An 18,902-nucleotide genomic window follows, 5' to 3' on the forward strand; every position below is an offset into this window, starting at 1 on the left:
AAAATCAATAAATAAGGATCTACGTACAACAAAAGAACAATTGGCTAACTTACATAGTAAAAGTCCGCTAGCTTAAATGCTATAAAATGCTAACTTTTTTTAGTTTTGTTTTTTTGTTACAATGCTCTTAACAAATGGTTCAGGCAATATACCTAGAAACTAAATTACAGATGCATGAAAAAACATTAGCTCAAACAAAAACTTAGCTTACGTTGGTCTTAACAGGGAGCAGCTGGATTCAGCCATGTGAAATGAGGCAGACCAGAGGGCAGTATATCCAACCTAATCAATAAAACAAAATGCAAACACTTTCAAAATAAACCATTACAATTAAACAAATACTCGAACCAACCAAATTCAATTTGAATATTTTTTTCTCATCGAATAATCGAGTTAATCGATTAATCGTTGCAGCACTTACAGTGAGGAGAACAAGTATTTGATACACTGTCAGTGGGAAAACCCATTGGCAGTGTATCAAATACTTGTTCTCCCCACTGTATATATATATATATATATATATATATATATATATATATATATATATATATATATATATATATATATATATATACACATATATTTATTTATATAAATGAAATGTTTTTTAAGGACTTCAAATGTAATAATTATGATAAGTTTTAAACATGTTACTGTCCCACCAAATTATTTTTAAACAAGAATAAAGAAGTAAAAAAATACTTGGCTTTATTAAATGCTTCATTGAGAGAGTCTACTCAAATCCTCTCTAGCTGCTCACTTCCACACAATGAGTTGCCATGCAACTGTTTAACAAGTTAAATGAAGATTGACATGCAGCGCTTTTGAAGTTCGTGACTCTGGCAAGATCAGACAAAAACATCTGCCAACATTGTTAACTTTAATGAGCAACTCCAGTGCAGTGCCTGACGAACAAAGAGCAGGGAGAGAAGGGGAGGGGGGTAGGGAGGGCGGAAGGGCGGGAGAGTGAGACTACTTGATCGGCTCGGGACAGCTCATCTGTATTTTTTTTTTTTTTAATTGAAAAAAAAAAATACGCGATGGACTGAGGGCGTGAAGTTTGAAGCGCGAAGTAGCGAGCAGCCAATGAGTTAATTGAGCTTTGCTTGTCATAATATTGTACAGTGGTACCTCCACATATGAAGGTGATTCGTTCCAGGACGTGTTTGTAAATCGAAATGGTCGTATGTCGAGCAGGATTTTCCTATAAGAACACATTATAATTCCATTAATTCGTCCCACAGCCCGAAAACCTACACTAAATCCTTGTCAGCTGCAACGGACAGTAGGCGTTTTGCGCAAGTTCTGAAATAAATGATAAAAACCTGACGAAGCTGGCAATTTCTTTGGCGATGTTATCACAATAATAATTGTCACCTTAACTTATAAAGACTGGCATAACGGAGGTCGGAGGAGGACCGTAGAGATCGTACACATTCTACGGCCGTATTGTCGAGCCAGTTCACGGATGCGCACCCACACTCAGATTTTTCTATCATTTTCATCCTTATTTGTTTCAATGGTAAGCGTCGCCTTTTTGCTTGTTTCATCACCCGCACTAACCTTCTTGGAACCTGTGTTGATTTCTCTCACAAGAAATCTGCCGCGCGTCCGTCTACGGCAGACATGTCCAAAGTCCGGCCCCGGGGCGAAATGCGGCCCGTGGTCAAATTTCATCCGGCTCCCGGCCTCGGTCATAAAATCAATAACGTCTGGCCCGCACACAGCCTTAATAAATTGGTCAGCAGTACTGCAACCAGCGTATGAAGTAGCTTATACACGAAATGCTGCTCCTCATTTACCCACTAAAAGGCAGCAGCACTTTAACCCTTTATTACCAAATGTATCACATTTGATACACCTAAAATTTCATGATTTTGAGACTAATTTAGAATTTTGACATTTCTTTTTGAGAAAAAAAAGATGGATGCAAGTCAACACATGCATCTGCAGGTTCCATGAGAAAAAAACATGATTTAGCATGGATTATAGATATTAGAGCACTTATTACACATATTCATTTTGACTTTTCTTTTTACAAATTTGAAAAATACATTTCATTAGGACCTTATTTTTCAAATTTTGGGATTCTATGATAATTGCTTCATGTTGCAAGTATTTAAGGGCTAAGCAACATTACTCCGTGTGACCCATTACTTCCATTTTCTAAAATGGCGACAATCAACAAAAAAAAAGAAAGTTGACTCTGATGGCCGACGCTTCAAGGATAGGTGGAAATTGGACTATTTCTTCACTAAAATACGCAACAACTGTGTCTTGCCTCATTTGTAAAGAGACAGTCGCTGTTTTTCAAGATTTCAATGTGAGGCGATATTACCAAACAAGACACGCCGACATGTACGACAAGATTACAGGGAAGATACGCAGCGAGAAATTGAAGCAACTTGAAGCTAGTTTAATTTCACAGCAGTAGTACTTCGCAAGAGCCCGAGAGTCGAAAGAGAACGCCACAAAGGCTAGTTGCGAGATTGTTGAAATTATTCATTAAAAAAACATAATAGAGCAAATGTGACACACTGAATGGCTTGCTAAATTTTGCTTAAATATATTGTTCTACGTAAAGGATGTCAGCCAAGGTCGGCCCCCCACATTTTTCCCACACCAAATCTGGCCCCCTTTGCAAAAAGTTTGGACACCCCTGGTCTACGGTGCTGTCATGTCGTCGTATTTCGAGCATGTCGTCGGATGTACGTCGGATGTCGAAAAGATTGTGTGTCGAAGCAACTGTACAGTATGTCAAGGTACCACTGTAGCTTCTTCCAAGGGGTTTAATGCCACTTGATGTTCAAATGCTCGATTCATTGCTCACCACAATTTACATCGAGATCCCTACTGACGCCCACTTTTACCTCTGAAAATAATACAACACCTGCATCAATATTTTTGTTGTCACATGAATTTGCCTGAGACAGGGTGGAAGCCTTGGTAATCATTTGGGTTGTTTTGCTTGGAAGACTAAAGCTGGTGTGCGCCCAAATGAGTCTCTTGTGCCAAGAGAAAGCTTCTGTGCATGGGCACCAGTCATTCGAGTCACATGGAGAAGAGCAGCTTGACTTTAGAAAAGTGCTTCAGCCCGTGTGCAAGGATATTATGTGACTCCACAAACTGGTGAAATGTGATTGTCGGTATAGCTCAGTGAGCTGCAAATGGACTATTGTTGCTCATTATAGATGTTTCTGCTTTTTCAGTTCAACAGCTTAATTATGTTGTTGTCCTATTTATCCATGTCTTTGGTAGGTGTGTCCCCCTGGAGGTGAACACGTGACGGTCGTCAGTGTTCTTCCTGTCAGGAGTGGCTTGCAGCAAACCACTGACATGGTGCATGTCACAGCACAAACTTGCCAAGTGCTCAAGTTAAAATTTTGCTGCCTCACCTTGAAGACAAACAGAACAAAAATGTATACCTTGGGGACAGGGAAGACAAATGCTTTTAAAGAGGAGTAAGAAAGCGTGTCTAAATTAAGTTAGTGATCATTCACACCAAGCCCCCAAATCATCACTTATTGATTGGCCATTCTAGCCTCTCGTTGATTTGTCTTCCTTTCCCCAACCTGTATAGATGAGAAGGAACCATTTGTTGGAGGGCAGTGGTCTCGTCTTCCACTCCGCTACAACTGTTGCTGCACCAGTCGCCTGTAATGCGGCATGACTTTACTCTCTGGCAGGTAGAGCGCCATCTCCAGGGCCACCAGGATGGTGAACTCAAAGGTGATAAGCTCACGTCGGCCAATTCGGAAGCGCTCCTCCAGCTTCTGCCCGGGACACAACACATAAGGCGAGCGGTGAAAAATGCGGGGCTGATTGCAATGAAATCATGATTTTGATTTTTTCTTTCTCCGGTTGATTAAAGGGTATGTAGCGGCAAAGGGGGTGTGAGACATCAATAGAACCGTTATGTGCCAAGATAACAAATATTGATAAAGTTAACAAAAAAAATCAATCACATTTATGAGCAATTATCGAAAATAGATCGAAAATGACGAACATTCCCAAAAGTGTTCCGGAAACAGCCAAATGGGGCGGGGACGTCACGACATGTGTTTGACAGTCGAGGCGGAGCCAGGTGCCATTGTTTTTTAACGACGAGAGAGTAGCGTTGGGGTTTGTTTGACGAAAACATCACAAAAATGGTTCAAAACTGCTGTGCTATGTGGTGTACAAATAGTTATTTATCGGAATATAGTATCCATGAGTTCCCGAACGCGGAAAAAAAAGCTGGACTACGCAGACAATGGGTAAAGTTCGTCCGTGCAAAGAGGGCTAATTTTCTAGACACAGCATCCGGCACGCTTTTCTGTGGTGCGCATTTTCCACCTGAAAGCTTCTCGAACTATGGACAAGTGAAATCGGATTTTGCTAAAAGATTGCTGCTCAAAGGAGATGCGGTGCCGACCATACACGCGCAGCCATCTAAATGTCCCGAGATATCAAGAAAGAGGACGATGACTAGCAAAGGAGGCTAAGGCTAAGCAAAGGAGGGGAGCAGCCAAGCTCAAAATGGCCAGAGTGAGTACTCTTTTATAATAAAAAAATGTCACGCATTGGATACAGGACTGGACATATGTATAAATTATCGTTCGTAAAATATATAGAACAAATCCTCTGATCCCATTCATATTTGTGTCTGTTGGCAGAGCGAAAAGCTATGATAGCGCAATAAATGATAATTATTCTATGCATTCCTTTATTTTGCAGTCACGGTGTATCAGCTTCACAAAAAGAAATGCAAAAAAAATCATTGGTGTTTCCCACACGATCTGCTGCCAATGTTTCATCAGTGTCATTGCTCCCCTCAATGACCGTTTCATTACACTGCATTGGCGTTCATTTGGGCTCAAATTGGTAACGTAAAACACCGATTAAAGCTTCGTAACTCTCCTCGTCACCATTAGATGAACATTCGTTACGTCCTTCTACGTCGAATTCGTCGCTGAAACTAGAAACGAAATTGTCTGCCATCATCGCCGCCATTCAGTATTAAAGCACTGAGCCTTTTTCTTGTTGAAGAAACACCCCTCACTGTCATGAGAGAACCTGGAATATGTGCAGGACGAACACAATGCATCAGCATAAACAGCTCAAAACACCCCTAATTCTCCCCTCACTAGAAGGAATTATATTGATGCAGACAGGCGCTGCCCCCCTAGTGGCCGGTGGCACTCTCTTCACTTGTCGTGACGTCACGCACACAATCTGCCAGATCCCGGGCGCCGGTCGTTTTAGCTTGATAATCGAGCCAAATTTCTCTCATTTTCTTGTGTGTAATTACACGAAGTGGCATGATATGAATACAAAAGGCATGCGTTTATGGATAAATGATGGAATATTAACATTTTCCCAGGGCATGACATACCCTTTAAAACGATATCTTCAAAGAAAAACGGTGAATATAGGCTGGTCTGATAATTTCATGAATTAAGTTATTTTTTATGTGGATGATTTAAAAATGTGTAAATTTGAGTTTTTTTTGCTGCAGCATGTTCCGCCTTGAAGTACATATTATGCCCTAAAGGCAAGGCCAGCTCGGCCTGCATCAGCCGAGAACGAACAAGTTTAGGACGAGATCTTTGAAGTGAGCAACTGTTGATTGAGAGACTCTTTCTTTTTTCTTCCCACATTATGTGCATGTAGCAAATCGCAGAGGTGGGTAGCATAGCCAAAAATTTCACTTAAGTCAGTAGCGTTACTTCAAAAATAATATTACTCAAGCAAAGGTAAAAGTAGTCATCCAAAAAAATGTACTAAACTATACGTTTTTAAAAAAGGATTTGGTGAAAAGAATGCGCAAGTAATGATTAACTGCTTACAATGTCAGATTCTTTTTAAAATAATTGGATAATTGTTTTCTCAGCAGAAAAGTTATTATTATACTTTACCATAACCTATTATATGAAAAAATAGGTAAAAAATACATAAAAGACATTGAATTCAGACTGCAAAAATCTACAGAAATGAAACATCACCCATCCAAAGAGCATGAGTGCCCCCTAATGGAGAAAGCATATTTCCTACCATGAAATCAAAACAATCATAATTCCGGTTTTCCGTGGCCTATCGGTAACTAAATAAAAACTGGAAGAGAGCTTGAAATCTGCCCTTTCCAGTAATGTTGACAGCAGTACGAAGTGAAATTTAACAATTTCACTTCTTTCTTTTACGGTGGTTTAAAGACAGTGTGATTGAACAGGCCGGTGTGATCATAGGCCGTCCGACTGCAAGATTGTGTGTGGTCATGTGACTGTATTCTTACATTTAATTGGTATAATGGAGTCTAGGGGTGTCCCGATCCAGGTTTTTGCACTTCCGATCCGATACCGATATTGTTTTACACTTCCGATCCGATACCGATACTGGCCGATACTGATCTATCTGAGCATGTGTTAAAGTTTAAAGTTATTTGGCCTCCTTACTTAGTTGTCAGACTCCTGTTGAAAAAGGTTTTAGTACTCTTGATAACAACTAGCCAGCTGAATTAGGTGAGTTTAAATAACACACAAATGTTGGTAACAAGAAACTGACCTGTTTATTCAGTGACAAACACAAAATATAAATAACAAACAGAAATGGCATAGTCAGTCAGTAAAACGTGCAAATAATATTGTAAACTGTCTTAAGAAAGCAAAACACACCAACAACCTCAGTGGAAAATCCCCCAAATCCCCCAAGCTATTAGATGCTTTTAATGTTTCGTGCATTAGTTACAAAAATTGTATAAAAAGCCTCTCAGGTTTAAATAAACGACTATTTCAGTATCAAGTTAACATTTTAAAACAGTAAATAAAATACTCAAGTCCCCATTCTGTATCAGCAGCTTTAAACTACATCCAATTCATTTAATTTTGCGAATCAACTTTTAAAGGTGTTAAAAGTGCTCCCATTATTCCATAATTTCCCTTCTGTCTACTTTCGACATGTGAAAGTTTTAAAACTGTTTTGAAGATAGATTCAAGTCAAGATTTTGCCGATTTAGGAGTATTTTAGATAAAAAGTTAATTAGGTTCGCTTGGAAGGTTAACAACAGCCTACTAGGGAAGTCTTCTGCTTTAAGATGGCGGCTGTTTACTAACGCATCTGGTTTTCAATACTTCAAAGTTGCTAACGCAGTCGAGTCTGTGGTGTAGCATCTAGTTCTATATACATATGATATCTATTATCTCCAGTAAAACGACGTTGACTTATTTTGTAGCGGCTGTCAGCAGCAGTCAGGTATTCTTGTGTTTTTTATCCAGCGGCATGAGTTGAGCTAAAGCCATGAGTTGAGCATTGGCATTACCCGGGTCTATGAAAAGCATTATGTTTACTTTCGGGACGCAATGCGGTCAATTTCTCATTGCGTCCTGAAGACCGCGCTGTGTATTAGTTCCGCTTTACCTGACATATTTCAATAATCGGAATTTGGATGTTTGTGAATCGTTCTCGAATGTTCCACAGCCGAATCGCTCAAGGATGTAATGATGGCTGGGCATGTTGTACCGTGGTTCTAAGTGTTTGATGGTGCGTCTTCACTCACGTGACATCATGGCTCGTCATCCAGAATGAATTCTTCGGCAATGACTCTTGTTATTCTCTGGGCTTTGGGACTGTCGAGTGCCAGTTTGTCACGCATAGCAAAAGTTTCTCCCAGTGTTAGTTGCGTAGGACCTTTCTTTTTGTCTTTGGTTTTCTTAACATACTCCTCATATTGTTTGTGGTGGTATTTCGCTAAAGGCTTGATTAGGTTGGTTGTATTAAAACTTCTTACAGCTTTACCACTACACTTGACTTTATTGTTGCATATGTTGCACTCTGCCTCTTCGTCTTTGTCGTCCTTTAAGGTGAAATGATCCCACACAGCTGACATTTTTACCGATAAAGTCTCTCGGTAAATTGGGAGACGGTAATGTAAATGTAGTGCGTTGAAGGTGTGCCGTAAAATGCGGACCGGATTTTAGGGAAACCGAACAAAAACTGGAATGGATTATGTAAATCGGTGCGTTGGAAAACCCGAACCGGACTTGAAAAAAAAAAAAAAACTGGATCGGAAGTCTGGATCAGAATTTTTCCGTGTTCCGATCCGATACCGATGCGCATTTTTTTGCCCATATCGGCGTCCGATCCGATCCAAATATCGAATCGGGACATCTCTAATGGAGTCATGTTTATTTTTGCGACATCTCATTGTTAAGACTGGTAAGGCCGCTGTGGGCATCGCTGGCAAAAATAATGTAAAATCTAATACTTTGTAGAATAAAAAGGAAAAGTTTAACAACTCTAGTGTAGCCCATAGTAGTGGAGTAAGAAGCATTTCTTTTTCACAAATCCACTCAAGTAAAAAATAAAAAAGTATGGCGTAGTAAAACTACTGTTATGCTAGGTTAATACCGCAGGTCTTAATGCATGATTCCGATTTTTTTTTGTCATATCTGGGATTTTGGCGTGCCCATTCAAACTGCCTTTGTCCATTGAGCCAGTTCAAGTATCACGCATGCGCACTAATTTGCAGTCCGAGATGCGCAGTGCAAACAGACCCCCATGCGCAAGAGCATCAAAACAAATACTGGCTAAACGTCATTCTAGGGCAGGGGTCAGCAACCCGTGGCTCTAGGGCTGCATGCAGCTTTTTAGAGCTGCCCTAATGGCTCTCTGGAGCTTTTTCAAAAATGTTGGAAAATGGAAAAAGATGGGGGAGGAAAATATATGTTTTGTTTTAATATGGTTTCCGTAGGAGGAAAACATATGACACAAAAATTAATAATTAATTTTGTAATAAGCTTAGTCAATTTGATAGTAGGCTAATATAGCTAATATAGATATGTATGGCATGTGTTGCCTTCATTATAAGGCTTTTAAATTTTTCGCGGCTCCAGACATATTTGTTTTTTTGGTCCAGTATGGCGCTCTCAACATTTTGGATTGCCGAGCCCTGTTCTAGGGTGATCATATTTTGATTTCCAAAAGAGGAGACAAATAACAGAGAAAATCCCCGTTTAGTCTTATATTCAAAGTTTATATGGATTGATAGCATGCATGCAATGTGCGTGCCCGACTCTCGGTCGTGAATGCAATCTTGAAATATTGTTCATTTGGAACACAGAAAGAAAACCGAGCATTCTCAGGCTTATACCCAAAAAGTTACTCAACTGAATGAACGAGTAAATGTTATGCGTTACTACCCACCTGTGGTGAATAGACACCTTCTTTTACCAGGAAAAATAAGTTTGATTTCACCTTCGCCTGGTTTTTAATGCTCAGCAGTGGATGATCAATTATCTGAGACCCCCCGCCCCCCCCCCCAAAAAAAAATAAAGCTTTAATTGTGAAATAAAACATATCAAATGCAACGGTGACTTGGATATTAACCATATTTGCTTTGTAGACACTGCTATACGGGAACAACTTTTTCTGTGCCACATAATTACTTTACTGTGAGTGAAGGAACCCACCAGAATGCACAGCAGTCGTGCTGCTCAAAATGTGTAATCACGTATACTAGAGATGTCCCGATCGATCCGATCGATCGGGTCCGATCACGTCAATTTCAAAGTATCGGAATCACCCAAAAAATATCGGCCATGCCTTTTCTTAATATATATATATTTTTTAATTAAATCGTTTTCTATTTGTATTTAACGTTACAAACATAATATGTTACACTCATTCAGAGTCTTTAGTTTAGGCTTAAGGTAGGGTTATCAAATTTATCCCGAGAACGGCGGTAAATAATTTTTTAAAAGATGTATCACGTGAAAATATTTAACGCAGTTAATGCATGCGCTGCACGACCCACTCACGCATTGTCGCGCTCAATCTGTAATGGCGCCGTTTTACCAATATAGAGAGATAAAAGGCAGCGTATAATGAGTAGAGTGAATTATGGCAGCTTTTGGAGCCTTTTTTTAATTGGCTAAAGCCTTACAATCCCTCTCCCTATGATTAGAAATATCATGGGAAGCAATGTGGGGAAACAAGGTAGCAATTGATCTTTTTCTTAACAGCTTATGTTACTTCCCAACGCAGAGAAGATATATCGATTGGTAGCACTACGCACAGTCATGGTTCCACTTCCCATCATGCATTTGGTCATGGCTACAGTATCATTTACTGAAAGCTCAACAAATACACTAGATGGCAATATTTAGTCACAATATACAAAGTCACAAGTCTTTCTATCTGTGGATACCTCTCACAGAAAGAATGTTAATAATGTAAATGCCATCTTGAGGAGTTATTTTCATAATAAACAAATACAGTACTTATGTATTGTATGTTGAATGTAGATATTCGTCCGAGTTTTATTCATTTTTTTCTTAATGCATTGCCAAAATGTATATGATCGGGAAAAATTATCGGGAATGATTGGAATTGAATCGGGAGCAAAAAAAAGCAATCGGATCGGGGAATATCGGGATCGGCAGATACTCAAACTAAAACGATCGGGATCGGCTCGGGAGCAAAAAAACATGATCGGAACAACCCTAATGTATACCTATTGTCTTATTTATCATGATTATTGAATGTAACAATCTTGTTTGACTTTGGCTCTAGGCTGATTTTTTTAAATGTAATAAAATTATAGTGTACTCATGCAGAGTGTATTAGAACTTAAATCTGCAAGTGTGATTTTTTTCCCCCTCCTCCTGTTCTTTTGTGTGTGTCTTACATCAATCAGGTGTTTGACCTCTTGTTTCCTTAGATCACTGCTGATCTTTGCAGCCAATAGAATGCAGGCAGCTGACACCAACTTCCTGTCGACCCAAGCAAAAACAAAAACAAAGTTGAATCTGAACCTCCCCAGAGTGGCAACAAAATCAGTATTAGAAATTCATGCACAAAATCAGTTAGTTGAGTTGCAATTACGAAATAACATACATACTAAGAGAACTTGAAGACAAACCTGCTATAAACTGCTGTTTCCTTAGTGAAGCAAGATCAAACTAGACTTACACTACCTGTTCTGTTTATTGAGTCGCCCCTGCAGCACCAACTTCTCAAAGTACACGAACGCCATGGCGATAGTGGCAGGTTGTAGGATGCAGTCCTCGCCGATAGATCGCATCTCTCGCTTCAGACTGAGACACAGAGAAGCAAAGAACCACTTGATATTTTTCACACAAAAAAAATGGATATCATTTCTGTGCTTTAACGTCATGACTACCTCCGAATCTTACTCAGGGTGAGTTTGATATGAGGAAACTTTTCCTTGAATGTCTCGTTCATGTCTTTTTTCAGATCTGAAGGTTTCACATATTCGATGACCGTCGTCTGGGAAGCAACAGAGGAGAAAAATTAGGGCTGCAACGGTTCTTCCATGACACCTATGAATTGATTAATATTCCTACAATTCAACTGCACCGATCTGTGCTTGGCAGGTTCTGCTTCCAGTGATAGGGCCAAACAACGGCCCATGGGCCAACTGCAGCCTGCTACCCAGTTTTTTTTCTTGCTGGCAGCAAATGATGAAAATATTGTATAGGGCCCACACAAGAAGATTGAGTTCAGCCTTCATTCTGTTGCTCTGCTCAGCTTTAACAAGCGACTGAGCTAGTCACTTAAACAGTGCCCTTCCATTCGCTCAGGGTTGAATACCGGACACCAAGTTGAAATCAATGTAGGAAACTGTATAGAATTATTGTGTTTTACATAAAGGAACTCCTGTTAAAAAAAAAAAAAAAAAATCCACTGCGATGAATGGAGCTACCTTGGTTGTGATTTTCTTGACTTTTTGCCCATGCTGGACATTTTCTCTTTGCTCAACAATGTTTGTTTGAGTATTGTAAATATAAATACCTGTATATATATTTTGCAATATCCTAATACCTCTGAGTGATCCTTAGATCTCTTCTTTTGTTGCTTGTAGCCCTTAGCTCATTTACTGCCACTGACAGTTTTAGATATAAACTGCATTTCAACTTGTTTTTAGTTCATGTTCATCGTGATACTTCATATCCCAAAAGGTTATCGACACGTTCCTGCGAAGAATTGAGATATCATTTTAAAAAAGTGTCAATGTTGAAACAAATAAAAAGGAACCAACAAGTTATAATAGTGTCTCAGTTAACTCTAAAGCTGCACTGACGGTGCACAATGCCCAATCCATTTAGACTGGGAACGTTCGTTCATTCGAAACCAGAGCATTCACAGTCATTCTGTCCGATTTTTAGGGCATTTACAGGTCACTTGCGGTTCATTTTAGGGCATTAACAGGTCATTTCCTGTTGAGTTTGAGTGACTGCCTATTCATTTGGTTGATTCCCAGGTCACTTCCTGTTCTGTAACTCGAACAGGAAGTGACCCATAAAATACCCCTAAATCAACAGGAAGTAACTGAACATCACAGGTAAATGACCTTAAATGGCCAAAATTACCTCATTGCCTGGCATTGGCTGCCACTGACAGCCATAGAGGGTGGCAGCGAATTCGCTGCCATTCCTCCCACTTCAAAGGGATTGAACGTCTACTAGTGATAAACTCATTTCAATTCACAGCGGAAGCTTGTTTTTCTGTTTATTTGTTGTTTGTAGAATATCCTAGATTGATTTCCTGACCAATGTATCGATAATCGTTGTATCGCCGTATCGTCAGATCATCGTTATCGTGAGCTTTGTATCGCAAATTTTATTGTATCGTGAGGTACCAAGAGCTCCCACTCCTAGTGTATATGTGCTTTTAAAGTTGGTGCTTATTTTTCAAAACTATGATTCCTCTTCCTTTGAAAGGGAGTGAAAAGTAATTCCACCCCCCATTGTTTTGTGTTCAGTCTCTGGAGAGCAGCACGGCCTGTATTTTCCTGATGTAATATGTGATGTTCTAATCCTCTCGGTCCGGCTGAACCTGGAATCGCATTTTGTTACATTTGTTGTAATGACAAATAAAGAAACTTTGAATGATCTGTTTAACAAATGAAAGTTGAAGGATGGAAGGCTTTCAAGTTGGCCCTCGAATCCTTTAATTTTTCAGAAAGTGGCCCTCGGAGAAAAAAAGTTTGGACACCCCTGACATATATTAATCTAAAATGGTTCTAAAAGGGAATAAAGAAATTGTAGCGGATGACGTGTTTGAGTCTGAGGGGGCGAATTGAGCCGGTGTGGCGTGAGTGTCAGCCGCTCGTATGTCTCTTCTCTGTCTGACCCGGAAACCCGAGCGTCAAAGCATTTCCTCCAGAACACAACATCCACCATATTAGTTCCGTGGGTGCATTATGTAGAGGATGTAGTGATCACTACAAGATTATAATTATCAGTATAAGGAAACACTCCTCTGGAAGTTTAAGCATGGCAGACTGAATGGAGATGTGCGTATGTTTGTTGTTTTTAATGGCTGCCACAAAAGACAACCTTAGAATGCTACAGGTTTCAAATGATTTGACTGATCTTTATGGGCTCACCCAAAAAATAAATAAATCAAAGAATCAATATACAGTGGTATGAAAAAGTGTCTGAAACATTTGGAATTTCTCACATTTTGTGGCCCCTCCTTTGCCAGCAATAACTTCAACCAGACGCTTCCTGTAGTTGCAGATCAATCTGGCACATTGATCAGGACTAATCTTGGCCCATTCTTCTCTACAAAACTGCTGTAGTTCAGTCAGATTCCTTGGATGTCTGGCATGAATCGCTGTCTTTAGGTCATGCCACAGCATCTCAATGGGTTCAAGTCTGGACTTTGACTTCACCACTCCAGAACGTGTATTTTGTTCTTCTGAAACCATTCTGTAGTTGATTTACTTCTGTGTTTTGGATCGTTGTCTTGTTGCAGCATCCATCCTCTTTTTAGCGTCGACGGTCTGACAGACAGTCTTTCCTTTCCCAGCTTTATACAAATCAACAATCCTTGATCACAGGTCTTCAGACAGCTCTTTTGACCGAGCTATAATACACATCAGACAATGCTTCTCATCAAGACAATTCTTACCCGGTGTGTGTTTTATAGTGGGCAGGGCAGCTTTAAATCACTCATCAGTAATTGGGCACACACCTGACTTAAAATGTTTGCTAAAAATTGGTTTCAATTGCTCTTTAAGTCTCCATAGGCAGAGGGTCCACTTACTTATTTTCCTCCTTCTGTCATTGTTTGCATGCTATCCTCATTAAAAAGGAAAGCCTGTGAATGTTTGGGTCGTTTTAATTAAAGCAGGTACGGTATTTTCATCTGTGTGATTTTGACAAAGATGAGATTACATTTGATTGTGATTTTATGCAGAAATGTGAGAAATTCCAAAAAGGTTCAGACATTTTTTTGAATGCTGAACAATACCTCGTGGCGAACCGTATTGCTAAAGCCAAGAAACCTTTCACGATTGGAGAAGTATTCATTATGCCTGCAACCAAGGATATTTGCCGTCAGGTTTTAGGAGAGGTCACTGTTAAAAAAGGTTGATTCAGCGTATGGTAAGTTACATTTTCACTACATTTAATGTTTGGTTTTAGCCCCGTCGTGTTATTTTATATTTATTGCAATTTTCTAGCATACATTGCCGGTCCGTGAAAAAAAGAGGCCCACATCTAACCGGTCCGTGGTGCAAAAAAGGTTAGGGACCATTGATCTAATAGATGCGTGAAGTAACCCCAGCCTCTGCTGTAGCGTCTATTCTATGCGCCTCATAGTGCAGTGCGACTTATAATGTGGTGCACCTTTTATGTAAAAAAAGTTTTAAAATAGGCCATTTATTGAACGTACGCCTTATAGTGTGGAAAAATACGGTAACCTTTTTCCATTCTTTAGCAATGAATGAAAACAAAATCGAAGTGCTTCCCTAAAAATGTGACAAAATTGAAATGAGAAACTTTTCCAGCAGAACTTTGACACTCAAAATCGATGTATTGTTGACACCACTATCAACTATACAGGGGTTTAATTCTATGAAAGAGCTAAAACCAACTGTACTTGTCACATTTAGGACATGCGCATATTTCTGCTACCACAACACATACACTAAAACATCCATGACATATATAATTATGTGTTCAAGAATACAAGTCTTCGATTTCTCTGACTTCCAGCCAGTCGGGGCAAACGGTCTGATGTCAATTTAAAAGTAGGACATCGCTGTCCTCTGCTGGTAATCAAGTCTCATTAACCTGTCTGCTGGTCTACAAGTTTGGAATTCAAAGTACACTGACTCTCACAGGCCAATACATCTAAGAAACTAATAAATGTAAAAAGAAAAAAACACCTTTGGCTCTGAAGGGTTTTAGTTATAATATAAAAAGTATTCAAGGGAACCTCGGAGGCCACAATTGTTCTCTTTTACTGAAAGATGTTATTAGAAACACATGAAATATTGCCATTGATTTAAAAATCTATTATATTTAATGTATGTTTTGACCTACGGAGGGCGCCATGTTTTATGCGCGCAATGGAGACTCGGGGTGATGACGTAGCTTGTCACTGTCACTAGACGAACAGAATGGTTTACTCCAAATTCCTTCTATGCGGCAAGATGTCCAACACATGCGCACATCGGTTACAAGCGGTGAGTACTTACTGTTTGTGAATTTACTGAGTCTTATTACCTTTTCATTGTCTCAAAACACTTTTTGCATGTGTTTCCCTCTCATACCTTTAAGCATTGTGTTTTCTTGAGGTAGCTTTAAGGCAGATTGTTGACCACATTAGTCACGTAGCATATTTAAACCACCCTTATTTGATATTACTACGTTTAAGTATTTTCTTAAGGCATCTTTAGTATGTTCTGTCTATATGCATCTCAACAGAACAAGCTGAGAGCGCACGGTGGTACTTTGGGTGTTAAATTCGTTTTTCTGTACTACGTTTTTGGCGGTGTAGCACATTTTGGCAAAACATCAGTTTTTTTTTTCCCCACTCTCGTCTCGTCTCATCCCGTCTTTCCGGTTCATTTTGTTTTTACTGCTCGTTTTGTGAAATATTGACAGTGCTGTCAAGCACATAACTGTTCCTCTCAGGTTCAAATTGAAAGGGTTGAACAGATGACATGTTTATGTCGCCCGAGTCATACTCTGAAAGCCCGGCAGCGTAACCATGTGACGTCACTGCCCTGCCACGTCAACAGCTATGGCAGCCTACTAGTTAAACTAATTTTACAAATTGTATAAAAACAAAATCAAGAGTAAGAGTGGGAACCTCTTGGTACCTCACGATACGATACGATTTGCGATACAAAGCTTACGATATCTCACAATATGGCGATACAACGATTATCGATACACTGGTCAGGAAATCAACCTAAGATATTCTACAAAATACTAATAAACTAATAAACAGAAAGACAAGCTTCTGTTGTGAATTGGAATGAGTTTACCACTAGTAGACATCCAGTCCATTTGAACTGGGAGGGTGAACTAATGTTCATTCGCTGCCATTCCTCCCACTTCAAACGGATTGAACGTCCATGGCCATCAGTGGCAGCCAATGCTAGGCAACGAGGTAATTTTGGGGCATTTCAGATCATTACTTTATTGATTTTGAGTCACTTCCTATTGATTTCGGGTTACGGAACAGGAAGTGGCCCAGGAATCACCCAAATGAATAGGCAGCGACTCAAACTCAACAGGAAGCGACCTGTAAATGCACTAAAATAAACAGAAATTGACTTGTAAATGGCCTGAAAATCAGAAACAGTGACAGTGAATGCTCTGGTTTCGAATGAATAAACGTTCGTTCGACCCTCCCAGTCTAAATGGATTGGGCGTCGAGCGCCATCAATGGCATTCATAGAGTTAACTGAGACACTATTATAGTTAAGATAGAGTATAGTGTAGTAGTGTAGAGTATAAGATTTTGATAGCAACTGGTTGGTTCCTTTTTTTTTTTTTTTTAACATTGACACCTTTTTAAAACGATATCTTGATTCTTGTCAGGTGCATATCGATAACCTTTTAGGATACAAAGTATCACGATATATCACCATTACGATATTTTGTCACACCCCTAACCAAGAGTGTTTTCAATATCAAATTAACTCATAATAACGTTTATCGTTTAACGTTTATACAAGCCTTTCTATCCATGGATCCCTTTGATACGTACATAGTATATTGGCATTGAATAAGTTATAAGTTAATGTCACAACGATTACACCAGCACCATATTTATGTGGGTGACATGACTTTCAGAATTGTCGCAGAATAGACAGTACATATTGTCTGGCACGTAGTTGTCAACATTCCTAATGACATCGTGAACACAGGTAGGAGGTTTAAGTAAATGGGTCATGTTGATAAACTAATATTTTAGGAGTAAAAAAAAAAAAAAACAGCAGTCAGTTCTTGATCAATTGCTTTGTGTTTATTGGTGGTTATGTCCCGAATTGATTGTAGGCGATTAGAATACGAGGAGGGGGGGGTGGATTTTACTTGTACTGATCAGTATCCAGTGATTTAACTTATTATTAACACAGACACACTGGTGGAATTCTGAGCTAAAAAGTGACTGAATCATTTCTGATTACATTCTAAATGAACCAATATTAGACACCACAACTCATGAAACAAGTCAAATCTTTACACCCCTTAATGGAATAAAAATAAAATAAAATATATACTGTAGTTCTTTAGGATTATTTCAAATTCATTAGAACTTCCAAAGGAGGCAAATAGTAAGCCGCTGAACACGTAACTTCACGAAGGCTGATGATGCACGTGTGCACACACCAGATCAGTGGCAGCGCAGACCACCTGCTGTCATGAAAACTGCTAGAACAGTTACTTGTGTGTGTATGTGTGTCCACACGCTTGGAAGGATGATAGGCTACTAAGCTGCTGCCTGGCGGGCGCCCGTTAAGCTGACACAAGCACGTGCTGTGAGCGCAGGGATTTTTCTATACTGCACTTCTTTACTCTAGACTCATGCAAGTCATTTTTTTGCAGCGTTTTGACTTCCTTCACAAAAGACATTTTCAACAAGCCTTTGAATTGGAGGCAAAAGTGTGGAAGAAACAAGTCAAATAAAATAATATCGTCAAGAGCAAAAATATATAGGAATTTCTCGAGTATGGCCCAAAAGAAAAAAGTTCACAAACTGAGGGTGTACCACTGTAGGAGTGAAATAAAAAATGATTCATATCGTATAGATCTTGGGCTTAAGAAAAAAAAAGTGTACTTTCAGTCTCAAAATACATGTAATGCCTAGTGTTACAAATTCATAAAACATAATTGTGCCTACTCTATCTTTATTTAATTCAAGAAAATAAAACAACAACAATAATTTTCATGCCAATTTTATTTTTCATTTTTATTTAAATGTATCAATCTTGTCCAGCAGTGCATCATGTAATGCCGTATCTGCATTCTAAACCAAATGCGCAACAAAAGGACTCACACTACTCGTCCACTATCTTCTTAAGAGTTTTAAAATCTTCTCACCATGTATGAAGCAAAGATCAGCACCCGCTTGTGTTTCCCACACGGCCACTGTGGATCACTGAGAATGTTTGGGTCATAGTCCGTCACATCACCCAAGCCTAGAAAACAGGAGGGTTGGCAGAATGAAATGAAATTTTTAAAAAATAGATAAAAATATTATATAAAGCACACAGTTGTTGGTCTTATCCTTCCATTAATTTAGGTCAAGTAGTGTCTGTGAAAGTCAACAGCGGCGGATAGAAACTCCAGCTTTCGTAGCAGTCCCAAATTTAAAGTTTACACCGAGTCGTAGTGACTGGAACAAGAAAGTCACGCTACAGCATTAAGTATTTGATACACTGCCGATTTTGCTGGTTTTCCCACTTGCAAGCCATGTAGAGGTCTGTAATTTGTATCATAAGTTCTCTTCAACTGTGAGGGACGGAATCTAATACAAAAATCCAGAAGATCACATTGTATAATTTTTAAATAATACATTTGTATTTAACTGCATGAAATAAGTATTTGATACATTACCAACTAGTAAATATTTCATCTCTCAGTTCTTTTTTAAGAACGCCT

The 18,902-nt window shown here is 39.2% G+C and overlaps 1 protein-coding gene across 2 annotated transcripts in view; it reads right to left on the bottom strand.

Moving 5' to 3' along the window:
- Positions 1-573: 573 nt before the first annotated feature.
- The window catches only part of cables2b (Cdk5 and Abl enzyme substrate 2b), a 50,568-nt gene continuing 32,239 nt past the window's right edge, over positions 574-18,902 (bottom strand). Inside the window, exons 6-11 of one of the 2 annotated variants that reach the window (XR_009062486.1) lie at positions 18,342-18,439; positions 11,156-11,262; positions 10,950-11,069; positions 10,661-10,745; positions 3,573-3,773; positions 574-3,395 (exon numbers count right to left, since the gene is read on the bottom strand). Coding sequence is in view for 1 of the 2 variants with exons in the window: in XM_057829455.1 (XP_057685438.1) it covers positions 3,630-3,773; positions 10,661-10,745; positions 10,950-11,069; positions 11,156-11,262; positions 18,342-18,439 (554 nt within the window). In the remaining variant the exon portion in view is untranslated. Of the gene's footprint in view, positions 3,774-10,660; positions 10,746-10,949; positions 11,070-11,155; positions 11,263-18,341; positions 18,440-18,902 lie in introns of both variants that reach the window. The other variant, XM_057829455.1, reaches the window with a different exon arrangement.

The sequence above is a fragment of the Corythoichthys intestinalis genome, chromosome 2 (genome assembly GCF_030265065.1).
Source record: "Corythoichthys intestinalis isolate RoL2023-P3 chromosome 2, ASM3026506v1, whole genome shotgun sequence".
Taxonomy (NCBI): domain Eukaryota; kingdom Metazoa; phylum Chordata; class Actinopteri; order Syngnathiformes; family Syngnathidae; genus Corythoichthys; species Corythoichthys intestinalis.